General features: G+C 45.5%; 1 protein-coding gene across 4 annotated transcripts in view; it reads left to right on the top strand.

Moving 5' to 3' along the window:
• oxr1a (oxidation resistance 1a) overlaps positions 1-25,630 on the top strand; it is a 111,906-nt gene that overhangs the window by 24,167 nt on the left and 62,109 nt on the right. For 3 of the 4 annotated variants that reach the window (XM_056602999.1, XM_056602997.1, XM_056602996.1), the window contains exons 1-2: positions 6,651-6,698; positions 25,005-25,207. In XM_056602999.1, coding sequence (XP_056458974.1) covers positions 6,658-6,698; positions 25,005-25,207 — 244 coding nt within the window. In that variant the 5' untranslated portion in view covers positions 6,651-6,657. Of the gene's footprint in view, positions 1-6,650; positions 6,699-25,004; positions 25,208-25,630 lie in introns of those variants that run through there. The other variant, XM_056602998.1, reaches the window with a different exon arrangement.

Here is a 25,630-nt window from a genome sequence, read left to right as displayed (position 1 = left end):
CACGTGTGTTTGCATGTATGTGTGCATGTGTGAAAAAACAAGAAAGTAACACTTCCGTCGTCTCTGATGTTGGGGGAAGCCTTACAGATTGTGAAGTGTGTGAACTCACACACGTTATATTGAGATACTGTTAACAGTTAAACAACTCCAACCTCAGTTACGATAGGTTGTTGCTTTTAGTTGCATATGTATCTTAAAATGCACTTGGAATCATTTCTCAGATAACTATATAGATTAATACACCATTTGCTTTATACACACACCCACACACACACACCCACACACCACACACACACACACCCACACACACACACACACACACACACACACAAACACAGAAACACACACACACCAGCACCATGAATCAAGCCTTTTGTATTCAGGTAAATCATTTTGAATCTGACAAGATGAATGTCCTTTCTGAAGAATAACCCTCTACAATGGACAACAATTGTGTAACACCTTTTAGCTGTGGTACGTCCACTTTATTTTGTGTTCTCTGCCTCACATCTACCACCACCCCCTCCCAGCGACGCCCCCTCCTGTCCTTCACACTGACCCTGTCCATCTCTTCACCCCTGCTGTTTCACTGGCCAGAGAGAGAGAGAGAGAGAGAGAGAGAGAGAGAGAGAGAGAGAGAGAGAGAGAGAGAGAGAGAGAGAGAGAGAGAGAGAGAGAGAGAGAGAGAGAGAGAGAGAGAGAGAGAGAGAGAGAGAGAGAGAGAAAATTGAGGGGAAAACAGAGACAGTTGAGAGATGGAGAGAGACATCGATGATAAATAAAGCAGGGGGACAGTGAATGACAGTGAATTTAATGTGTGAGAGCTTATAATGCAAGATTGATGTGATCAAATGCAAAATCAAACATCGCTCTCTGGTTGTTGAGAATGGCATGGGAGAACCATAACATATGGACCTGCCTTACTGGTGGAAGAAGGGTGTTGTTGTTCTGATAAACAGGAGCTGTACTTCATGTTTATGGTGTTGTACTTTACGGCTACTTAATACCATGAATTGCTGTTTCTTTGACAAAGTGCGGCCCAGCAGCTAAGGCAATCGAAATGATCCCTTGCCAGGCCTTTTATTAGGAGGTATTAGGAAGACTTGCAGAGGGCTGTTTTCATGAGACCCCAGACTCTTTTATTTGTCCCCCCCTGGTTCTCTTCAGGCTCTTTACTATAACAGACAACTTAATGCTGTGAGAGTGCCCCCCCCCCCCTAAAAAAAAAGCTGACATGGGTTTATTGATTAGTGAGGTTCCACGTCCACCTTCACTTTAAGGACATCAATAGCATTGGTGTTTGCTGCTTGACTTCAAGGAAATCTTGTTGTCTTCAACCCTATTAAACCACAAGGAGATAACGGGGAGACAGACACACGGTATTGTGATCTTATTATAAGGATTAGGGTTATTTAAGGGAATTTAAGGTAATGTGTTAGGTGAGAAAAACCCTTGGTAACTTTATTTTGATCAACAATCCATCAAGGCTATTCATTCGACAATGACTACAACCATTCTTCATTCAAAGGGCTAAACAAGTCTCTCATAAATTATTTCACATCAATAAATAGGCTAATATTAGCCCTTCGGAAAACAATATTTCTCACTTGGTAGTTGCTGTGTTGACTGATGTTTCGGAATCAACCCATAATTTTTTTAAATTGATTGTTTATGTCAAATAAGTCAAATAATTCTGAGTTATAAGAAGGTACGGTAGCTTGTTCGGAAAAAATGACAACACTAAAGAAAAAAATAAGAATTGCAAATGTGTCAAAATCAATTAAACCACGTGCTAGTGAATGCCTTCCTACTACGAAATTGCGGATACGTGAGTTAAACTGGTGTGGCGTATTCTATCCCAAGGATATTTTCTTCAGAATCTCCCTCAGAGAAAACACATCAAGACTTATTTGTTATAGGCTCAAGGCTGTGCCAGGCCTGCTGCCGTGTGTAGCCTGTATGCAGTGTTATAGAGTGAAATAAGGCTGTGTTGTTGTGGTGGATAGGGGGCAGCATAGCTACAGTATGTCTGCTGAACCACTCTCTCCCCACCAAGTGTGGTGTTGGGTGCTGTGACGGCAGCGAGGAGCGGAGCGCTGCCTCAGCCAAGGGTGCAGATTTAGTTTTGAGTCCGAGGAGTAGGGGAGGGGAGAGGGGAAAGGAGGGGAGGAGAGGAGATTTAGGTCAGTTCCTGCCCGGAGGAGAAGAAACAGTCACACAGAGGCAGAGCTGTTAGTTCAGCTCTCTGTGTCTAGGAGGCAGCACACACTCCTAGGACACAGCATACACTCCTAGGACACAGCATACACTCCTACGACACAGCATACATTCCTAGGACACAGCATACACTCCTAGGAGTCAGCATACACTGCGAGGAGGCAGAATACAATCCTAGGAGGCAGTATATACTCCCGGCTCATTAAAAGGAGTCAGGCAGGCAGCCTGACTCCTTACTGGGGAGATTAGGGTGAGTGTGGCCGATAACCCCTTTCCCCTTCCCAGATCTTCATCCCCACACACTCTCCTGGTGTTCCCCCACACTCCCCTGGACATTTCCATGAACTCATCTGAATTTCCCCCTCCAGCAGTGGCGAGACCGGTAATTTTGGAGGGTCGTATCATTTTGACAGAAAACCCAAATTAGCATATGCCCTATGAGTTAGCATTTTCCCTCCTGCCATCCTCCTTTCACTGCAGGCCGTGTAACGCAACACAGTGGTGCCCTCCTGTAATATCAACCCCCCCCCCCCCCCATGACACACAGACGCACATTAGCTCTAAATACCACAGAGTCATAACCTGGTGGAAGGAAATGGGTTTCCAAGAGCTGGTCTCTCATCCCCACGTGGCAGACCGGCACCACAGAGGAAGCCTTCAGCTCCCATGCACTCCTCTGGAACCCCCACAACATTAAACAGGGTGCTAATGCACTATAAGGGCCACACGCACGCATGCACACGCACACACTCACACACGCACAAACACACACGCACCCATACACATTCACACACATATACCCCCCCCCTCCCTCCCAAACACACACACACACATATTGCACACAGCCCCACAGACATAGTATAGGCTCAGGCTCAGGGAAAGGAGAGAGTTAAGAGAGTGAGAGAAAGAGTGAGCGAGAGAGTGAGGGAAAGATAGTGTGAGAGAGAGAGAGAGAGAGAGAGAGAGAGAGAGAGAGAGAGAGAGAGAGAGAGAGAGAGAGAGAGAGAGAGAGAGAGAGAGAGAGAGAGAGAGAGAGAGAGAGATAGTGACTCATCACCAGATGGCTGAGTGTGGCGCATCACTGCCACCAGGAGCCCTCGTGCTTTTTACCAGCTTGGACCGGCACAAGACCACACACAAGACCACACACACACACACACACACACACACACACACACACACACACACACACACACACACACACACACACACACACACACACACACACACACACACACACACACACACACACACACACACAACACACAGTACAGGTGAACACAAAATAAAGCATGCAGTCCGTGTGTGGCATTGCCGGGAGGGGTGGGTTACGTCATGGTCTACATACTGTGGCTTGTCCTGGCTCCCGTCGTTCATTCGCCTGCCTGTCTCTCATTCTCTGGATGTCTGCTGTTCTGGTGACTAGGCCTCTATTTTAAAACCTCCCCGGCCCCTCCCCTCACACACTAACACACACACACACACAGACAAGAACACACTCACACACTTTCTCCCGCAGCCTTTAGGCTTCTCTTAGAGATGGCTCAAATCCGCTTGCCCAGCTAAAGCCTCACTCTCCCCCAAACCCTCACAATCCCTCTCCATCCCTCTCTGTCTCACCCTCCCTCTCTGTTTATCCCTCCCTCTCTGTCTCACCCTCCCTCTCTGTTTATCCCTCCCTCTCTGTCTCACCCTCCCTCTCGGTTTCTCCCTCCCTCTCTGTCTCACCCTCCTGTCTCGCTCTACCCCTCTGTCTCTCTCCCTCCATCTCGCTCTACAGTTCTGTCCCTCTCTCTATACCTACTCAATCTCCATCCCTCTGTCTCCGTCTCTCTCGCTCTTTAGGTGATATTGAGTTGATAAATTAGCACACTGGCCCACTCTACTAATGAGGACTAGGTCACATGACTTGCCCCCACCTCTGCCCCACCCCCCTTCCCCTTTCATGCCTCCCCCCACCAGTCTGTTATTTCATGTGGTGGGTGTTTTAGAGCATGTTGCTGCAGCACTTTAATTGGGTTTGATTCCAAAAGGCCAGCTACCATAAGGAGAGAAGCCGTCTGTTCTTCAATGGAGGTCTTTTAAATCAACAGCAACGCAAAAATGTAACCGCCAGAAGGGTTTGATATGGCCATTTGTTACGCAGGAAAGCTCCCAGGTAAATCAAAGCCAAACAAAATACCAAAGCTTTTGGGGCAAGATGTTCTGTGTGCTTTGAAACAGGGTTGAGTCTGATACTTCTTCAGATACCTGGGAGCGTTCTCTGGTTTACCTACACACACCCTATTTCCCCATAGAGACAGAGCTGGGCCAGTATACAAATAAAAGAAGAACTGCTCCCTATCGATCTTGATTAGAAATGGCCACCAAACAAGTGAAAAGCTTTGATTTCCGAACAGACAATCAGTCAGTGGACAGCAGCGCTGTGTATTCCCCCTAGATCAGGACGAAGGGATTTGAGGAGATTAGTACGGATTGGTGGAGCAAAACAAACTGGTGAGCTGGAGATGTGTTGTTTGGACAAGCAGGTAAACAGAAGGCGTGACGTGATGTCCTTTTCCACTTTGGACCAGTCTCACATAGGAGTAATTCGAAGAAAAATAAGTCAGCCAGGGTCGGTGCTTGATGACAGCAGTTCTGTTATTACCGTCATACATTACATACGTAATTGTCACAGAAATGTTTTGGTGATAGAGGAGAGGTCTCAGTGCACATGATGAAAGAACATAAGTCCAATAATTAGATGCCACTTTTCGTTTTTGTTGACACAATATTTACCCACATTGAGTCTTGGATCAGCACAATGTTGTACAATGTTGATATTTTCCCATTAGAAATCATAATGGATTTGCTGCATGTCAAGGATGAGTTGAACTAATTCTGAAGCTTTTTTCTTAGTAGGGAGTATTAGGCCAATAGATAAATATGAATTAGGTCAAAATGTGAAAAATAAAATACAAAATAAATATACACATCAAAAGGTAGAATATTTAATACTTAATACATCTAAAAAGTCAAACATGGAATACTAAGAGTGTATACAAAGTCCTGTATAAAATATATCAAAGTAAAGATTAGTAAAGATTAAATAAAGATAAAGTAAAGATAAAGTAAGGATTACAGTGTACATACACTGTATTTACAGTGTGGAGTATATGTGCAATAGTCATTATGTACAAAGCAAGGATGTGCAAGTAGTTAAAGTCCAGTGGGATGAGTCAGTTTATTGACCGTTTCAGGTCCTTTCTCTCAGCACAACAGGTAACGATTCGTGCTGCTGTAATGTTAGCATCTGGAGTGTTTTCAAAGTCACTCTGAAAATACCCACTCTCTCTCTCTCTCTCTCTCTCTCTCTCTCTCTCTCTCTCGCTCGCTCGCTCGCTCTCTCTCTCTCTCTCTCTCTCTCTCTCTCTCTCTCTCTCTCTCTCTCTCTCTCTCTCTCTCTCTCTCTCTCTCTCTCTCTCTCGTTCTCTGTCTCTCTCTCTCTCTCTCTCGTTCTCTGTCTCTCTCCCTCTCCTTCTACCTCTCTCTCTCTTTCTCCCTCTCTCATCACCTTTGCATAGCAATATAATGTGAGTCTAATCTTCACCACTGATCAAGGGAGGGACGTGGATTTGGCAGTCAGGCATCAGCAGCCTTCAGGTTGTCTAGATTGACTGCCTTCTATGACATTTTGTATCATATCCGGAAGATAAATGTAGGGAGGAACAGGAGGAGAGAGAGAGAGAGAGAGAGAGAGAGAGAGAGAGAGAGAGAGAGAGAGAGAGAGAGAGAGAGAGAGAGAGAGAGAGAGAGAGAGAGAGTTAGAGGGGTTAGAAGAGACAAGGTCATGTGGGAGTAGCTTCTGTTCCTGTTGTTGTTGTGGATGTCTGAGTTTGTTTTCAACAGTGCACAGCATTGCCCTTTGACTTTCAGGAGGAATGACCTCTTCCTTCTAATCCAATCTGCCACGCTTCATTTTTGATTTGATTTGATTTTTTCGATTTATGGAAGCTATTGGTTTCTTATAATTGCTATGCCCAATATTGGGATAGCTTAACATAGCTTTTGCATGAATGGCATCGCATCCATCATTAAAAATGTTATTTGCCTCCATAAGTATGCTCATAGTCCATTGTGTTATAAATACGTTATAGAATATGGAATATCTCAGCTGAACATGCAGTCACATGTGTGCCTGGTTGAATCAGATGCATCTAGTGCAAATATACGCACACCCTAAAGCAAACAACTGCACACACAACTGCACATGCGTTTTAACAATAACATGCCCACCGGCATGGGCGCACTTCATCAGCTGACCACGCGGCCCCACCATCCGCTAACCCAAGGTTCATTGATTGGACTCACAAAGAGGAAGGTGTGTGCATAGACATGGGTTTGTGCATGTGTGCTTTGCGATAATGCATGAATGGAAACAAATCGGGATTCGGGGCTGCAATGACGACTGCATGCGCTCCGTGCTCCGTGGAACAGGCCGGGTGAGGGGAACGCTGAATTATTTAACAAGTGGATTCTGTATCTTGATTATCATGCATTAATTAAGCATTGAACCAAGGTGTGTACAGACATTTGTGTGTCAACATTAAGTACATACCACACAGACATGATGCTAGAGATATGAGCTTCAGGCTATTTCTCTTTGTTGTGAGATGTGTGTGTTTGCTCATGACTGTGCATGACTTTGTGCTCATGTTTGTGTTCCTGGGTGTGTCTGTGTGCGTGTGCCTGGGTGAGTTGTTTGCGGCATGGTGTGATCATGTGGTTGGGTGTGTGTGTGTGTGTGTGTGTGTGTGTGTGTGTGTGTGTGTGTGTGTGTGTGTGTGTGTGTGTGTGTGTGTGTGTGTGTGTGTGTGTGTGTGTGTGTGTGTGCCTGGTGAGTGTGTGCAGCTAGGTGTCTGTGTATTTGTGTGTGTGCAGGATGTCGTGTTTGTCAACACTGTCAAGGTCACATGTGTGCCAGCTGCATTGCTCTCTCCCTATTGCTTTAACCACAGATACCCAGGGCAGCAACATGCTGCTCTGCGTGTGTGTGTGTGTGTGTGTGTGTGTGTGTGTGTGTGTGTGTGTGTGTGTGTGTGTGTGTGTGTGTGTGTGTGTGTGTGTGTGTGTGTGTGTGTGTGTGTGTGTGTGTGTGTGGGTGGGAAGAGAGGATGATGTGTGTCTGTCTTAAGGAGGGAATGGGAGGATATGCTCCTGTTGCACTGCTATTATTCATTCTTGTCAATGCTCATCAATGTTTAAAAATATCGAATCTAAAACAAACTACAAATGTACAGTCAATATAGCTGAGATGATAAATTCATGTCCACGCCATAGATGTATTGACTTTACAGGGACTGTAATATAAGTTATTATGTTTACTCCATTCTTGTCAGTGAAGATTAAGGTTCAGTAAGTAGAAGGCTTCCCTCCCTTTTATTAAACCGTATGGTTTCTTAAAAGCTAGAAGTTATGTGGGCACACACGCTCTAGAATGTGCTCATTCCACACCCTGCAGAAGGCGGCTCATGAAGTGGACATGATTACGCGAGTAAGTAATATTCCACGACAAGGTATAAAGGGGGGTCCCTTATTGGAAAATTATTATCAGGGTCATTGATGCGGCCGAGGCGAAGCCAAACGTCATTACTTTCCAATAAGGAAGTCCATTCTATCCTAATAACGGGAATGCCCCGGAGTGGTTCATTCTGCTTATGCAACAGTTACCAGAAATGATGTCGGAATGTGTTACTCATCTTTAATATTATTGGGTTTTTATCATCCTAATCAGCTGAAATCAAAACATTTATCTTGAGCATATTGTTTTTGGGTTGTCATTGAATCAGTTTGACGTTCTGTTTGACTGTTTCTCAATGATGTACTGTTAATGAAAAATATTGCACACACCCGTGGAACTTTATTGACCAAATATTATTGGTAAATTTACCAATTATTATTGGTCAATAACCAATAATAATTTCTCTCTTGCAGACACAGTGCAAACGTCCACAACATGTGTGACTTGGTAACGTGTGAGAGAGGGGCTCGATAGCGTTTGTCAGCATGCATCAGGACCCATGAGGGCAGCCATGCTGCAACAAAGTCAACAAAATGCACGTGAGCGGCTGATTGGGTAAATCCATCAACAAGTAATCGTTAAACAGCCTAATGTCGGCATTTGCATTTGGCCTGGAACTGAAGCGCACAGTTGATGATGTCAGCAGGTGTTAGGTCGGACTGTCTTTCATCTGTCCGGTTTGGATCCCTCACACGGCCTCTAGGTCACACTCCTCCTCCCTCTGTCTCTCCCTTTGTCTCTCTTTCTCTCACTCCACCTCCCTCCCTCTGTTTATCATTCTTCCGAATTGTGCCCTATATCCCTCTGTTTTTCTCTCCATCTCCCAGTCCACCTCCTTCCCTCTGTCTCTCTATCACTCCTTCTCTCCCTCCTGTTCCCTTCTGTCACTCTCCCTTCACCACCTCCACTCGATCTCCCTCTCTGGGTCCCTTCTGTCTCCGTTGCTTCACCTCTTCCTCTCTCTGTCCGTCCATCTCTGTATCTCTCACTCTACCTCCATCTCTCCTTCTGTGCATCTCTGACTATACCTCAATCTCCATCATTCATTCTGTCTGATTGTCTCGGTAACGCTCTCTCCATCTCTCACCTCGCTCCTTCTCTCTACACGTCTCTGAATTCCTCACTCCCTTCCGCTCTTTATCTTTCACTCCATCTCTCTCTAGCTCTGTCTTTGTGTGTGTGTGTGTGTGTGTGTGTGTGTGTGTGTGTGTGTGTGTGTGTGTGTGTGTGTGTGTGTGTGTGTGTGTGTGTGTGTGTGTGTGTGTGTGTGTGTGTGTGTGTGTGTGTGTGTGTGTGTGTGTGTGTGTGTGTGTGTGTGTGTGTGTGTGTGTGTCTTAGCCTCTGTGTCTGTGTATGTGTCAGTCAGGGGGAAATGCCATGTGTTTTGCATCTGCCCAGGGGCCCCTGTTTGTTCCTTGACCTGTTGGTTTAGGAGCGGGGCCCAGGACTCTGGTTATGGGACGCTGGCAGGAGATTGGCACTGATGAATCCATTGTGGCAGAGCAGTGGTGCACACAAAAAACACACACACACACACACACACACACACACACACACACACACACACACACACACACACACACACACACACACACACACACACACACACACACTAACACACACACACTAACACACACACACACTAACACACTCAAAGACACAGACACACATACATAGAAACACACACATTCAGAGATACAGGCACTCACACAAACAAAGTGATACACACAAACACACACTCACACACAAAAGCACAGACACCAACACACACACACAGTCCCCCCCTCCTGTTCTCACGCTGCTCAGACTCAGACCTCAGCTGGGGCTAACTGGTGCTTAGCAACAGGGGGAAATAAGGGGCATGGATGCTGCCGGTGGGTAGCAGTCAGCAGTGCAAGGGCAGAGCAAGGACAGCACACACACACACACACACACACACACACACACACACACACACACACACACACACACACACACACACACACACACATACGGACGCACATATACACACACACACACACACACAAACACACACACACACACACACAGGTGCACACATAGACACACACACACACACACACACACACACACACACACACACACACACACACACACACACACACACACACACACACACACACACACACACACACACACACACACACATAAACACAAGCAATAACACACAAACACTGGGGAGAGTCACACTCTGTAGCTGACGCCCTTCATGTCAGCACCCTGCTGTTCTTTATCACTCCAGTGTGTGTTTGTGTTTGTGTGTGTGTGTTAAGTCTCTGGAATCATGAGGTCATCCCTCCTGTTGCTTTTGTCTAGCTGTTGTATGTTGTTGTGTTGTGTTGTGCTGTGGTTTGTTGTGGGTGTTGTGTTGTGCTGCGTTCTGTTGTTGTGTGTTGTTAAGTTGTGTTGTGTTGGGTTGGGGTGCGTTGCGTTTTGTTGTGGTGTGTTGTGTTGCGAAGCTGGGATATGTTGTTGTGGTGGGCTGTCGTGGTGATGTGTGTTGTCTTGTGATGTGTTGTGTTGTGGTGTGTTGTGTTGTTGTGTGTTGTGGTGTGGTGTGGTGAAGTGTGTTGTCTTGTGTAGTGGTGTGTTGTGGAGCCGTTGTGCGTTGTTGTGTTTTGATGTCTTGTGTTGTGGTGTGTTGTGTTGTGGTGTGTTGTGGTGTTGTGTGTGGTGTTGATGTGTTGTGGTGTGGTGTGGTGTGTTGATTGTGTTGTGTCTATCAGGCTTTTCCCTTGGGACCGTGGCATCCCTTGCAGCTATTTGCTTCTTTAGTGGGATAGCCTAGGGTCGCTGCTGGTTTTACACACACACACACACGCACACACACACACACACACACACACACACACACACACACACACACACACACACACACACACACACACAAATCCTGTATACTCTACAGCTGGCTTGTGTTTCATAATGAAATGGCTAAAAATAAAAGCCTATGGTTAGGTGCTGCATGTAGATGGGAATTAACGGCGCTAATCCAACATAGAGAATAACTCTGGGAACCATATTGGGGCACTCTCCGTCCTGCGGCTGTGTGTGTGTGTGTGTGTGTGTGTGGGGGGGGGGGGGGTTGTATGTGTGTGTGTGTGTGTGTGTATGTGTGTGTTTGTGTGTGTGTGTGTGTGTGTGTGTGTGTGTGTGTGTGTGTGTGTGTGTGTGTGTGTGTGTGTGTGTGTGTGTGTGTGGGGGGGGGGGGGGGGGGGGTGTGTGCGCATACACACGTCCTTGACTGAACTGTGCGGACGGTACTAATCTGTCAGGCTGTCTGCACAAGTGGTTTAAATGTTTACGGTTGGCTTTGATGTGAGAAATATATAAATCCAAGCATTGGTTAGCTTAGCATAAATAGATTGTACCACACAACAGTTCCTGAGATGAACTGTTATTTCTGCTCTTCCAAACCCATTTAAACATATGATACGTGTGTGTGTATGTTCTTATCTGTTCTGTTCACCTGGAAATTTGCTGCCAATAGGAATAGTGAAAGTATTCCTTACGATCATAGTCTTTGTTAATATATACATTATTTCATACATTTCTCAATTTCTAGTAATGGATTACAATGGTTGCAAATATACATTATCTAAGGTTAAAATTATTAAAAGATTCCCATTGGAGCAAAGAGCAAACGGAAATGGGTATTTTTCATTCGTAAGAATGAATGCAACCTATACCCATTTCCGTAGCCAATCTACGAACATTAATGCTCAAAATGTAGGAATGCAATTTACAATGTCAATGTTAACAGAAAGAAGGCTGTTACGCTCTTCAAGACATTTTGTTTCAATAGTACCATTTCAAAAGAATAAATGTTATGAAATTTGTAAGACTTATGACTTTAAGAATTTGAAGTGTGTGTCTGTGTGTGCGCCCATATTTGTACGATGTAGCTCCATTGTATCTATGTCCTTGCCTGTTCTCTGCTGAATGACATTGCCTACTATCAGTTTTTTCGTGATAGTGTGGTACTGCATACCTTAAGTATATCTCCGTTATTTGTTGCTTTCATGCAAGTCCATTGAACAAGAACCTTGTTCTGAAATGTCAGTACCGTTGGCTTGTTTTTTGATTATGCCTTTATCTGCAATCGGAGGTGGAGGGGGGGGGGGGCAAGCTGCCGCATTACAGAGAGGCTGATAGACACGTCCTTAATCCTTATCTTGCCGTGAATTTCCCTAAACACTTTTTTTCTTTTGCCATCTCATTCTGTAATAATGTTTGCACAGGATTGTGTTTATCGCCCCGAGCGTGTTCACTGTCCAGGAGCCGATTGTTCATTTAATCGTCTGACGGCTGCATCTGCTCCCGAAAAAAACCCATGTGTTTGAGAAAGGACAGAATTGGACCAAGTGGGAGCCCTGGAAGGCTAGATTACAGGGATAAGAAGTACTCTAGCCAAGCTGCTGGTCAGCACCTCCTGACTCTGACAGTCTTCCTCTCCGAGTACCTGAGGAAATCTGAGGCTTCTGGACAGTGCCTGAGGGACCAGGCCGCTCTCTGGGCTGGAGTTTGTGCCGCCCCATGCCAAGGCCTGGGATCAATGCCCCACCTGTAGATGGTACTCAGTAGGAGAGCCACACGTCATCATTCTATCCCCTCTCACTTGAGACGCTCAGCCCAGGGTCCCATTGGCTATGAGTCACATGACCTGACCTCATCATTCGTACAGGGTCACTGCAATCTTAAAGCACCGAGCATAGAATTGTCTTACCTTACGACAGCAAAACATTGTGTGTTTGTGTGTGTGTGTGCATGTTTGTGTGTTTATGTGTGTGTGTATATACAATGGTGGTGGTTTATGGGTTATGGTCATCTCATCTATATTCCTCTGACATTGCCTTATTGCGAGGAGAGGGGAGTTTGTGGAGGCAGGGCTTCAGGAAGCCAACAGATGTCCCATCCGAGGCGAGTGTGCTGGGAATACCAAGTTCTACGTGTCTGTGTGGTGTGAGTTGGCTGCTTAGGCAGGGAGACAGGCTGTTCACTAAGTGGTGCCCAGTGGGAAGGATCACTCATCAGAACTCTCTCTCTCTCTTTCTGTCTCTCTCTATCTAACTCTCTCTCTCTCTCTCTCTCTCTCTCTCTCTCTCTCTCTCTCTCTCTCTCTCTCTCTCTCTCTCTCTCTCTCTCTCTCTCTCTCTCTCTCTCTCTCTCTCTCTCTCTCTCTCTCTCTCTGTCTTTCTTAGCTAGGTTTCTATCTTTCTTTTTCAGTCACTTTATTTGTCCTTTTTGTTACTCTCTCTGTCCTTTAGCTTCAATTGACAATTTTTCACCCTTGAAGTTCACCCTCTTTTTCGGTGTGTCTTTCCTCGTCTTCCTCTATGCCTCTCTCTATCGCTTCCCCTCTATCTCTCTCCCTCTCCCCCTCTCTGTCCCTGTGTCTTTCTTTGATTTATTCTGCCCAAAAAAAAACACAATTCAAAATGTTGTTGCAGTTTGCCCTTCTGGTGTCATTGAGCAGATTTGGCAGATTCAAACATGCCTTCTGGCTGTTATGCCATATGCATCATATAAAAAGAAGGGTTAGATACTGAATGTAGAGATTTTTGTGTTCATGTTGTGTCCAAGGGGATTGGCTTCATATCATTAAAATGTCATTAATTTGGCTTTAACCGTTTTGAAAACATTCCCGCCAGAGTCCCGCCAGAGAATCAAACCATAATTAATTGTTTTCAGATTAAGACTAAAAGTCTTGTTGTTGGATAGCTGCTATAAGTGACCTAAAAAACACCAGCTGAAAAAGTCCCTAGGTCAAAAGCCATCCCAAAGGGTCAACACTTGTCGGGAGTCAGGTGGACGGTTGATTGATTGACAGGTGCTTGGAGACCTCCTCAAGGTTCTGTTATATTCCGGGCATGTCCCCCCCTCCTGTCCTCTCCCCTCCCCCCTTCTATCACTCTTCATTTGGAGCCCCAGACAAACTGTCCCACCACAGCGCTCTGTCTCTGTCTGCCGTCTCCATCCTAAGTATTGTTTTTCAAATTCAAACTTCCAAGAGACATGATGGATTCCAGATCAACCGATTCTGCATTTATTCAGCCTTGATTGGCTAAACAACTTATCTGGGCAGGTTTCCGTTCTGCCAACGGTTGGTCTGAGCAGTGTAATTACACCATACTGTAGTACCAGTCCAGACTATACGTCTGCTTCAGAGCTCCCAGCTGAGCGGCTAATGAACGTGCTCACTGAGTTTCACTGGGGCTGTGGAATGTGCTTGCTGATGCCAGGTCTGCCGACTGCTAAAGGGTACCGGAACCAATGCGCTCGTGCCAAGCTGTCCAACGGCCAGAAATGAAGCATGGAAGAGAGAGAGAGAGAGAGAGAGAGAGAGAGAGAGAGAGAGAGAGAGGGCGAGCATGAGTTGGTGTAGGTGTTAGGGTTTCTGGGAAAGAAGATGCTATGAGCGAAAAAGGGAAGGATCAGAAAGAATCGGTGGAGGGAAAGCTCGGAGGAGGTTGGGTTCAGAGAGCGAGAGTGAGTACGACTCGGGGGGATGGAACCTCACATCGCTTCATTCACACCTCTTTCCTTGCCGCGTACGGCCGCCTTAGGGTTAAGCTGCAGCCAATCTGAAGCGCCACACTTAATTAAATTGCTGGGCAGCCCCGATCCACCTCCCAAGTTCTGGTGCCGTCTGAGTTCGACTTTGAGTCTGACTTCTCCTCAGAGCGAGTGCATTGTTGTACGGGGTCCAGCGTGTCCCCAGATCAACCCGCGCCAATCACACCTGGTGGCGACAGATGTTCCCCGCCACCCACCCGTCCAACCGCTTCCTTCCTGCCACAGAACGAACAGATGCCTCAGCGAGGGGCACAGTCTGTCAACGTAATGCCTCTTGGCCGTATGATGTCCTATAGCGAGCCGTGGTGGTTGTCAGACGTTCAGCCAGCGGTGTTTACATGCTGGGGCCCATGACTAACATTACGTCACCCTTAGGCTGATAGAGGGTCATGAGTTGTAGCGTCCATTTCCGTACTCTTATCCCATGAGCTGTTTATGGCCGTTAACAGTCTCTGTAGTGAGTAGAATAAGAACGTGATGAGAACAACAACAATAACAACAACAACAAAAGACAACAACGAAAATAAGGGGAATAAATATCATCAGAATTTCGTCTGCTTCTCTTGCCGTTAAACGCGTATAACCGAAATAGACAGCGCTCTGTGAAGCGTGAGTGGAAATCCTTCCCTCTGGCAAATAGCTGACATTTGGAGCCCCCTGTCCCAGGCCTTCCATCGTGAGTAGAGAACACCTGGGAACGAGGCTATGTCCCTCTTGAACAGCCACGACATTGGCCGGCCCTTCACACATTGTTTTGTGTTTCATGGTTACCATCGAATCCCAAAGTACACACACACAAAGGTCAATTCTCAGGAAACTGCCCTCTCCACACTAAATGAGATGCAAATGAGTCCGGGCTTTATACCCAGGTCAGCGCTGTTGTGACGCAGTGAACTCGTCTCTATTCCACTCTGAGTCAGCAGGGCCGGCCTTTGCTGTTCCAAAGGCTCAGTGGAGACAGGATCAGCAAAGGTCAGGCACATGGGCTTTCCTGCCTCCAGGAATTATGCATCGGCCACCATCACATCATCCCGTAGCCCACATGAATACACACACACACAAACAGACCCACACACACAAACACACACACACACACACACGCACACACACACATACACACAGTACTCATGCAGGCTTCAGCTCTACTCTTTGTCTGCAGGCATGTTGTTTTGTCCCCTTGACAACCCACAGCTGCCTTTCTCAGAGTTATTATTTTCATTGTAAAGTTACGAGATTGCATGCGTTTGTTAAATTGTTACCTTCATTTCTTTTCAAGGTGATTTTGTAATTTTACATTTACATTAAGGGTATTTAGCAGCCGCTTTTATCCAAAGCAACTTACAATAAGTACATTTGTCATAAGAAGTGAAACAATATAGCGCTGTCAGTGTCAGTACAGTAAAGATGTTCATAGAACCAAGAGCTAACAATCGCTAGGCTAACCCATTCCCTGTGTACAGCAATGATAGCAGCTACAGCAGACGCTACACAATTAAGTACTATGAATAAGTGCAATGTCGATTAAGTGTGTACAATAAGTGCATACATTAAGTGCCAGGACGCACAACCTACCGGATGGGAAAAGAGAACACCAGGGGAGGGGCTGGCTGAACTAATAGATAGTAGTCTCAGATCCTGCCTGACATTTCCTGTTCTTTCTCTATCATCGAAAATTCTAAACATCATGTGAGATTCATGGCTCATGCTAAATCCCTTCACTTTTCAGTTGGGGGGGACGGTGGGGGGAGCCCATAATATATCCATCCATTTCAATAATTCCTGTTCAAAGGATGCAACTACCACATCCAAATCCAAATATAGAACCGCATTTCCATACTGGGCCAGATCTATTATGGCTGGAACAATGGGATGGCTTGACATAATAGACGCCATAACAGCAGGGGCTTTGTAAATTTCAAGTGTCAATGTATGTAACTGGGTTTTACCACAAAATATCTGGCTCCCTAGTCATGCAGCAAGAGTGTGTGCAAATCTATTTGAATTATTTCTCTCAAGAATTATTATCTTCCAATATCTCTTTCCCAAAAGACCAAGGAAGGCATTTCCATTTCTTCCTCCACTGTGTGACATGCCAAGCAGGGTCAGTGGGTGGCCTATATCGCGAGTCATTGCCAATAGCCACTTGATAAATCTTCCAATTAGCCAGCCTTGCCTGAAGAAGAGCAATCATTTGATACAGAGAGGTAATTAAACTGCAAATCAGTTAAGATTCTATGTTGAATAGCATGAACATACTGTTTTATAAAAAAAAAGAAAAAAAAAGAGAACAAAACCTAGTCATCAGAACTGAATAAGGTGTAATGATGACCGGCTACATTATATCAAGGTGTTAATCAGAATCTCATTTTACATTGTTCAAGGGTTATTTTAAACCTAATTTACGATGTTTCCATCTAAGCAATGCATCCTTTTTTTTCTGCATGGACGTATTCTAAAGCAAATGTTTCTGTGTTTTTGCCAACAGCAAAACGGTACACTGCACACACGCATGCTGTTTAAAAAACCTTCCTAATACGCTGGTCACAGATCGCAGCACAGCCCCAAGCCCATATCGGCGTGACGTTGCATCTATTAAAGCCGCCGTCCAATCATTCATCGGCTTGTTGTCAAAGCTCAGCCAATCAGAGCCCGGGTGCTGGGCTGAGGCTAGCAACGGAGAAGCAGACGTCAGGAAGGCTGCAGCGACAGTGCTCCCGCACCCAAGGCCCTGGAGTACCCCCGCTAAATCAAACACCAAGGGCAGGGAGTGACTGAGAGGCTGTGGTGCGCGTGTGTCTCTCATTAGGTGTGTTTGTTTGTTTCTTTGTTGTGGGGTGTGAGGGGGAAAAGCCTGTGTGTGCTGCTTCATGATATAGGTCTATGTTCTAGCTGTCTGACCAACTGCAAGGAGGGAAATATGGCAGATAGACTCACCGGCCGTATTTAATTTCAGTGCTCGCCTTGCGGCGGCCTTGTTCATCCTTTGTTAGTAAATTATAGGCAGCGTCCTTTTCTAGGAAGATCCTCATTATGTAGCAGTGACGAGCCGTTAAGACACTCAGGAGGCATTTGGACAGTGCGAATTATCCAAAACACAGTGCCTACCATGTGTGATTTAGAAAATACAAGGAGAGACCATCACAGCCACTCATGTGTTTTACACGTGAAAGGTGTAACTTAAAGGGAGACTCCAGTTATTATGCTAATCCCTATTTTACCCCTCAATGTCCATGGATGAATCTGATTATTATGTACCTACCATCTGAGATTGATATTCCTCCAGCAATCCTCGAGTCATATTAGATTCAAGCTTCATTGTGCTCTTAAAGCACTTCAACATAAACCAAGGTTGTACCTAAATCACACACAATTATGTTCAACTGCTCAAAGGCGAAAGAGCTTGACCGTCTTAAAGAAACATCATAATAGAGAGCAGCAGCAGTGTTTACGAGAGCAATGAAACGCCTTTCCATCAGGATGGTGCTCCAAATCATTCTATATTTCACTGGCTTGAGCGATGAGGATGAGGATGAGGATGAGGATGAGGATGAGTAAGAGAAATCATTATGGAACTGCAGCTAAGGACGTGTTGATTTGTTTGTATCTCTGATTGTTCGTTGTATCTATTTTTTTGTGTGTGTCTGTGTGAGAGATGGTTTGTTGCTATGGGTGCTCGTAAAGTAGCCTAAATGTGTGCATGTGTGATAAGATGGGGCTTTAGTGCGTATGAAAGGGTGCCTGGCACAATGTGCATGTTTAAAAATAATTGCTTTTTAATTTCAGGTATCAAGTAGCAAGAGAAGGATGCATACTGTTAGACTCCTCTCTGGCAACGAGCGCTCACAAGTTGGTTGCTGTCACAACTCGTGGCAATGTTTGCATGAATTTTCTCCCACCCCTTCACATTTAGCTGTGAGTTAAATCAGGATGGAAGCATGAACTGTTAGACAGCAGACATCGTGGCTCGATGTGAGCGTTAACGTCGTCTCTGTTTAAGGTGTCCCATAAATAATGAAGGCATTGGGAGGGGTTGAGGAATGGGGGGTGGGGGGGTGGACCTCCTGGTGCTGTTGTGATCCTCGAGAGGTTTCAGGCATTAATGCGTCACTTTTCCGCAAAGAATTTAGGTTTTACCTCATAAAGTTCTTGAGCATGTTTGAAATCATCTGCAGTCCATCACAAAGTCTGCGGATGTCGATCACAAATGTCTGTGCTCCCCCTGTACACGCACACAATTTGGTAGGGCTGCAAATGGCCGCCGTGCCCCCACCACACTATAATGGCTTCCCTGGCATTCAGCTCTGGCAGAGGTGCCTGACACACAGCGCAGTGCCATACATCATGACCCGTAGGTGTCCAGCCCCCCTGACCCCACCTCCCTGAGCAGAAGAGCAAAAGGCACGACCGTATTTCACAGGGTCCCCCGACGTTATGAGGGGCCCTCATTAACGGGCCTTCGCCGGGTACTGCTGCCTAGTGCCTACGCTCTCTCTTTGTGCCTTTGTTTCTTTCTGGTTTTTGTGTCCCGTTGTGGTCTGGCTATGTTATGTGGCCTTCTCCCTTGGGGGCATGGAAGGTTTAGATATGAAGATTGTTTACAATATTTTTATTTTTGCTTCTGATAGACATTTTGGTATCTAGTGTGGTTGGACCTCTAGTGATATAAGCAGTTAACGATATCACTTTTTATATAATGTGGGTTTGAGCTGTAAGGCATCAGATCATTTTCACACAGAAAACCTTCATCTCCTGAAGTTTAATATAAATCTCCTCTTTGTAATCTTTTCCCAAGACGACAGGTGTTCTGTGCAATCACATAATGTTTAATAATCCATTTGTATGAGTTATGACTCATAGTTGTTCAATCAAGGCTGTTGTGGTTAACCTTTACAAAGGAGGGTCAAGGAAAATAGCTGCAGTCTTTCCTGAAGCCACTTGTCATTGAGTTCCCAGCACCTTGAGGGTGCATTCAACATCACAGTGCCTCAGTGGTGGAGACATGACAGACGCACACTTCATAACTCTCCCTGAATCTGCTCCTTACAGCTTTGGCATTTTAAACGGTGCAGATGAGACTGAGAGAGCATGGGGGGTATAGGCCAGACTTCGGGCTTTCAATCATGCGTCGACTTCCATTAGCCTTTCAGCTCGTGTTAATGACATGAGTTGTTGGAGTCAACAAACCCCATCTCCCCTGGAGGTATTTACATGAGTTTACCCCCAGACAAGCCAAGTGCTCGTAGTGGGGAGCGCCTGCCTGCTGCGGGGCCTTTTCCTCCTGAATTAGTTCCTGAAGACCTGGGTATCAACATTTTCCTTTTTCTCTCTCTCTTTTCCTGTGCCAAAAGTTTTTGACTTTTGATTTATTGGCCAATTTGACAGCGATTCCGAAAATGTGTCAGAATTGGCTGGTAAGAATATACGTCTATAAGTATAAGTGTATAATACACATTCAAATAAGTAATAACGTGTTAATAACACGTGGCATTGCAGTCTGGCCGCTGATAGGACCTTGTATGTCAGAATGCAATGCATCGTGGGATTTTATGTTGGCGGTACTTGATAGGACTCAATACAGTTGTCTAACTGTAAAATCCTGATTCAACGTTAATATACCGTAACCTGAAAAAAAATAAATAATGCTGCTTTGCCAAGTCTTCATGAGAAAATACTGTGGCAATTTCAGGCAAAACAATGTCTCCCCATAATGACACATTTTTCAACAATTAATTACTAAACAATGACCCAAAAAAACATGTCCAAACATGAAAAGAGGGGAGGCATTGCGATGTGACGTTGCGATGACCAACCCTATTCTCCTGCCAGTGTCGCTAACAGCATGAGTCCTACAGCCTGTCAGCCCCTATGGGCTTCATAAAGCACAGCATCCACAGTCAACGTTTTGGGTTTGAAATGTGTATGCTGTGAGGCAGGAGAGCAGGGAAGGAAAGAGGAAAGCAGGCAAACTCTCTCCCTATTTTGTTTTCTTTTTTTCTCTCCCTCTAATCCACCTTAGCAGGCGAGCGATAAGCGTGTTTTGACTTCACACCCCATTTCCTGTTGTTTACGCGCGTCTTTTTTTCTGAACCACGTGGGCCACCCCCCCCCATGTGGAGCTCGCCGTAATCTGAGCGAGGGCAGGGACTCTTGGCGGCGACGCCCGTGCTCCTCCCAGCCAGGGTCAGAGCTGTTTGTGTGTTTCTGTTCGTGTTGTGTATGTGTATGTGTGGTGTGTCTGTGTGTTTGTGTGTGGTGTGTGTGTGTGCTTGTGTGTGTGTGTGTGTTTCTGTTTGGTGTGTGTATGTGTATGTGTGGTGTGTATGTGTGTGTGTGTGTCTGTGTGTGTGTGTGTGTGTGTGTGTGTGTGTGTGTGTGTGTGTGTGTGTGTGTGTGTGTGTGTGTGTGTGTGTGTGTGTGTGTGTGTTTGTGCTTGTGTGTGTGTGTGTGTGTTTGCTTCCATTTTAATTCATGTTCGTAACCATGGGGATGAATGTCAGATGAATCTTTCTGCAATTATGTACCAGTGCCGTTTAACTTTGTAACAGTTTGAGCAGGTTGAGTGTTTGGAGCCTATTACTGGAGTGCACCTAATGGGAGGTGAACTGGGCTAGAGCTGTGCTAGGAGACGCAGTCAGCCACTCCATTCAATCATTGTTGGCTCTGTCAGTGACCCCTGACTCACTTCAAACCTTGGACCAACATCTCTACTCATCTGACTCTCTCTTACTCACTCTTCTCCCTATACTCTCTCCAACTCCATCTGTCTCTCTCTCTCTCTCTCTCTCTCTCTCTCTCTCTCTCTCTCTCTCTCTCTCTCTCTCTCTCTCTCTCTCACTCTCTCTCACTCTCTCTCTCTCTCTCTCTCTCTCTCTCTCTCTCTCTCTCTCTCTCTCACTTTCACTCTCACTCTCTCTCTCTCTCTCTCTCTCTCTCTCTCTCTCTCTCTCTCTCTCTCTCTCTCTTTCTCTCTCTCTTATTGACATTTGGCATCAGCATTTACTGCATTTACTCACTGAATATGTTTCCATTGAACTTAGTCTAATTTAGGTTTTATCGATACACCAACTTTTTCACAGCACAAAAAGTTTTTGTTTTTTTTCGGCGGATCCACCCTCACAGTTTAAACAATTTGCATGAAAACAGATGGATTGAAAGGCCTCTTGTCGCTGTCTCTCTCTGTGTCTTACCCACTCACTGTTTTGTCTTTACATCTCATCGATGGACAGCATGACATCACAGTCCACGCCTTGACGTTTTGTCCATCGATGGGCTGACTCATACTCCGACGGTGGAGGGTTGAATACAGATGGGATTTCATCGAGGGGCATGCAAAAACAAATCACGATTTTTTCTTGACTTTTTAAATGAATCATTCAAGCTCAAACCGATGATTCACCGCCTGGCACATTGGCTTTCTGGCTAGCACGGCTACCCAATGTCAAATACACAAGACTCTTGATGTCTTCAATTTTACGGAGACCGCAAATACGACTCACAATAGAGAATATCGACAGCTTTTCTTTTTTGAAGAAAACGCTGTTGCCTAACAAAAGAGCCAGCAGTGAGATACAGAGGTGAGAAGAACTTTGGGAGGTGTCAATTGGAAATGCGGCTTCCCTCCTGTCAGAATAACTTTGGCACTGCCGTACCTGAGCATCGATTTCTACAGCGGCTGGACAAATGACATCAACGCGGGGAAGGAGGAAGTGGCATTCAGCTGGGCCGCGTTCCTTTTTCCCATTAGGACTATTCTCCAATAAGACTAAGAATCCTTACTTTTTTTTGTTTTGCAACTAATGGAAGTATAATGGAATACGAAAAAACCCTGCATATGACGACTCCAGTCCAGATGTATAAAAGCACTTAGTATATGCTACACGTGAACCTCAAAAGATGGCGCAATTTGATTGGTTCGCTATCTCGGGATATTGGGAAATAAATATCCCATGATTGAGATATCAAACTCTAGATATTGCTTTTATCGCAAAAAGTCCACGTGACGGTCGTCTCGTCACACTAATAAAATCAAATACACCGCTACTAAAAACAAATAAATCCCGGCAAAAAGGGTTATCTTGTTTATTTTTGGAGTGTTCAAGTGTAGTATACAGTACACTAAAACCATTATTCACCTCACCTTCGGCGAATAATTGTTAATTACACGTCTGCCTTATAAAGATGACGACAGTGGGCTGTCACGTGAACAGACAGGCCCATTTGTCCTCTTGGATAGAGAGCATTCTCCAAACATGCTGCCCACATCCACACGCATGCACACATCCCTATTCACACTTATAGGCAGACATACACAAGGACAGATCAATTTGGAATTACATTTAGTGTCTTTCATTCTCTCTCGTTTTTTCTCTGCTTCTGCTCTGAGAACACTTGCGTGTCGCGACACTGTAACTCTGCTCCGGCCGCGGAGCTCGGCCAAACGGAGCCAGTGTCACAGAGCTTGTGCTCGGCTAATGAGACAGTAATTAGTGCTTACTCCTAAGGGAACCAAGATAGACTTCCCATAGTAGCGCTCTCCGTCTCTCTCATCCGTTCTCCCCCCCCCCTCGCTCGAGTCCTTCTTCCCCCTTGTTGTGTTTTTTTCCTTTACGCTTTATTCACTCGCTGTCCTTCCAAAGCTATTAGCACTTCCAGGTTTGTGTCGTCCTCCTGACGTTCCAGGCTCATTAGGTGTTTTCCAAACACGGCGTCTCTCGCCAGCCGTTAGCAGCAGAGCTAGCGCACGATTAAATTAGCCCTGGCTTTTGTTAGGCTGGCATTCCACGGCGCACCGTGGAAAAACTGATTGTCAACTCCCACGTACCGGGTCCTGTCCTATATTGAGATACAGAGAAACAAGGAGTTATTTCTTCGACCACATACATCCAGCAACCCACCCTACTGTTCATCAAGTAAAGTTCTGTATATTACTTTTGGACATATTGGTGTTGGGTGGAGGGGGAGTTTGGTGTCCATCTGTGTATGTGTGTTTGTGTGTGTGTGTGTGTGTCGGGTGGGATGCAGATGTTCTACAAAGACCCCCCCCCCCCACTGTGCCAATAGTCTGTTTTTGTTGTCATTTACATAAAAAAACAAACTCATTAAAAAATACCCCAAAAGTGATGGACAGCATTTCCATGGAGATTATGCGTTTTCATTATCCAGTCGTCGCTATGTCACACGTGCTGCTTTGGTTCTATCAGGGATGGGCACTTGTGTGAAATGGTTTGAAAGATTATGTCTGCTTCAGCAGTTTCTGTAAGGATGATTGGAAGGGGAACGCAGGGCTCGGAAATCCTTGCATTGCTGTTTCAGGACTTTTTTTCCGGTGTGTGCCCAGGATGAACTAGAGATATAGTGTTTTGGGAGTAGTTTCGTGCTTTTTTTTTATTTTGTCAGTTTATGCTGGCATATTCAAGAAGGATATATTTTTTATTTGCTAACGTGTGCCTTTTTGTGTATAGGTGTTTGTTGCTGTTTGCTGCGTGTCGTTGTGTGCATGCATGTGTGAAAGTGTGCGTGTTTGTGTGTGTGTGTACATTGCCAATTAGTGACGCCATACTTAAGTTGTCTGATAGACTTGGTAGGCTAACTACTACAGTATGTTGTATACTTCCAGCATAGCTTTCTTTGGTGGGGGATGTTACTTGGATTACCTGCCGGCATTAACCCAGTTAAGTAATTCAGAAACGTCCCAAGCTTCTTTGCGTCTTTTAATAGGATCAGTGTGGCTGTCGTAGGTAGCTTTGATTTGACCCGGCTCAGTAGTCTCGTTTGGTTGAGTGCTCTTACATACGGGCTCTGCTTAAAAGCATTCAATTAGCAATTAACCCTAAAACTACCTCAAAATGTGCATCCTAATAAAAGTGATGAGCATAATAATAGTGATACAAATAATAATACATTTAATTTATAATTCATAATCTCAAGTGTTGCAATTCAGAAAAGAAAAAAGTCAATTGATAAATAACACAAAAAAACCGACCTGTAAAAGGTGTGTACTGCGGGTTGGCACTCCTAAAGAGGAAGGTCTTCAAACTTCCAAGTGAGTTGCATTGATGAGGAACGGCAGCCAGCAGGCCTTGTCTTCCATGACCGGGCCATACCATTTCTTGGCAACGTCCTGAGGTGATAGAAGTAGGTTTTTACACAAGGCGTACGATGGGGTCCTTATAGGAGAGGGAGGGATGCAGTGTTATGCAAGGTTAGGGACTGAGGCGGAGAGAGGAATAGGTTGTGCGGCGACGCTAAGGTGGGTTATTGGAGTGCAGGATCTGGGAGAGGGGAGGGAGCCAAAGAGGAGGGCCCGGGTTTACTGCATCCAGGCCCTTATCTCCTCAAGGCAGGAGGTGAGACGGGTGCAAGCAGCATAGGGAGAAGGGGTGTTATTAATGTACAGCCCAGTGTCATCAGCAGAGCAGTGACCTTATCTCAAAAGGGCTAAGGATGAAAGATTCCTAATTCTACATGGCCTGCCTTATATTTGCCTCAGCTTGAATAGTTGCAAAGTCCCTGCAATTGTTCACAATCAATTGTGAATGGTCCTTTGCCGATTATAGCCTTCAGTATAACAATCAAAGTGGCCCTGGTGGATGAAGCAGTTATATCTGTTCCTGTGATGTTCCTGATTCCCCAGGCTGAAGCAGAAGTCCCAGTCGGTGGATATCGCCGGTCCACGGTTCTCCCCGACTCTGACGCCGGCCTCGCCCCTCAACCGGGCCGCCTCCCCCTCACCTGTCGCCAGGACAACCGCAGGACTCGCCGTGAAAGAACACAACGTCGCCAACACGCAGCACCGTAGCCCGCGGTGCAGTGAACTCAAGCGAGGATACACCATAGGTAAGCTGTCTTTTTTTTTTTTTCTGCTTTCGGCTGTCATTCAGACTCCAGAACTCCCGCAGCATTTGTTTTGTTTTCTTTTTTTTTACTTCCACAAACTTTTCTCGCAGAAATAATGTAACTACATCGCGCCCACCACGTCTTCATCCCAGACATTGCCTTACTTTCTCATCTTCTTCAACCCTGTGTGCTGCCAACACATTATAATTACATGTCTGTGATGATATTTATTACTGCGATGAATCATCTGTCGGGGAGTTGGAGGGATTGTTTGATCCAAGTCTATTTCGGTGGTGGAAAGCGGGAGCTCCCTGAGAGGAAGGGTGCGCACCCGGTGCTGACTTCAGATTAAATGAGTTTGAGCTAAACTAATTCCACACTCATAAGTGCAACGCATCTCAATTCTCTCGGCTGGGATAATGC

The sequence above is a fragment of the Gadus chalcogrammus genome, chromosome 11, assembly GCF_026213295.1.
Source record: "Gadus chalcogrammus isolate NIFS_2021 chromosome 11, NIFS_Gcha_1.0, whole genome shotgun sequence".
Taxonomy (NCBI): Eukaryota; Metazoa; Chordata; class Actinopteri; order Gadiformes; family Gadidae; genus Gadus; species Gadus chalcogrammus.
Note: the sequence above shows the minus strand (reverse complement) of the source record. Positions and strands in the feature narration are given on the sequence as shown.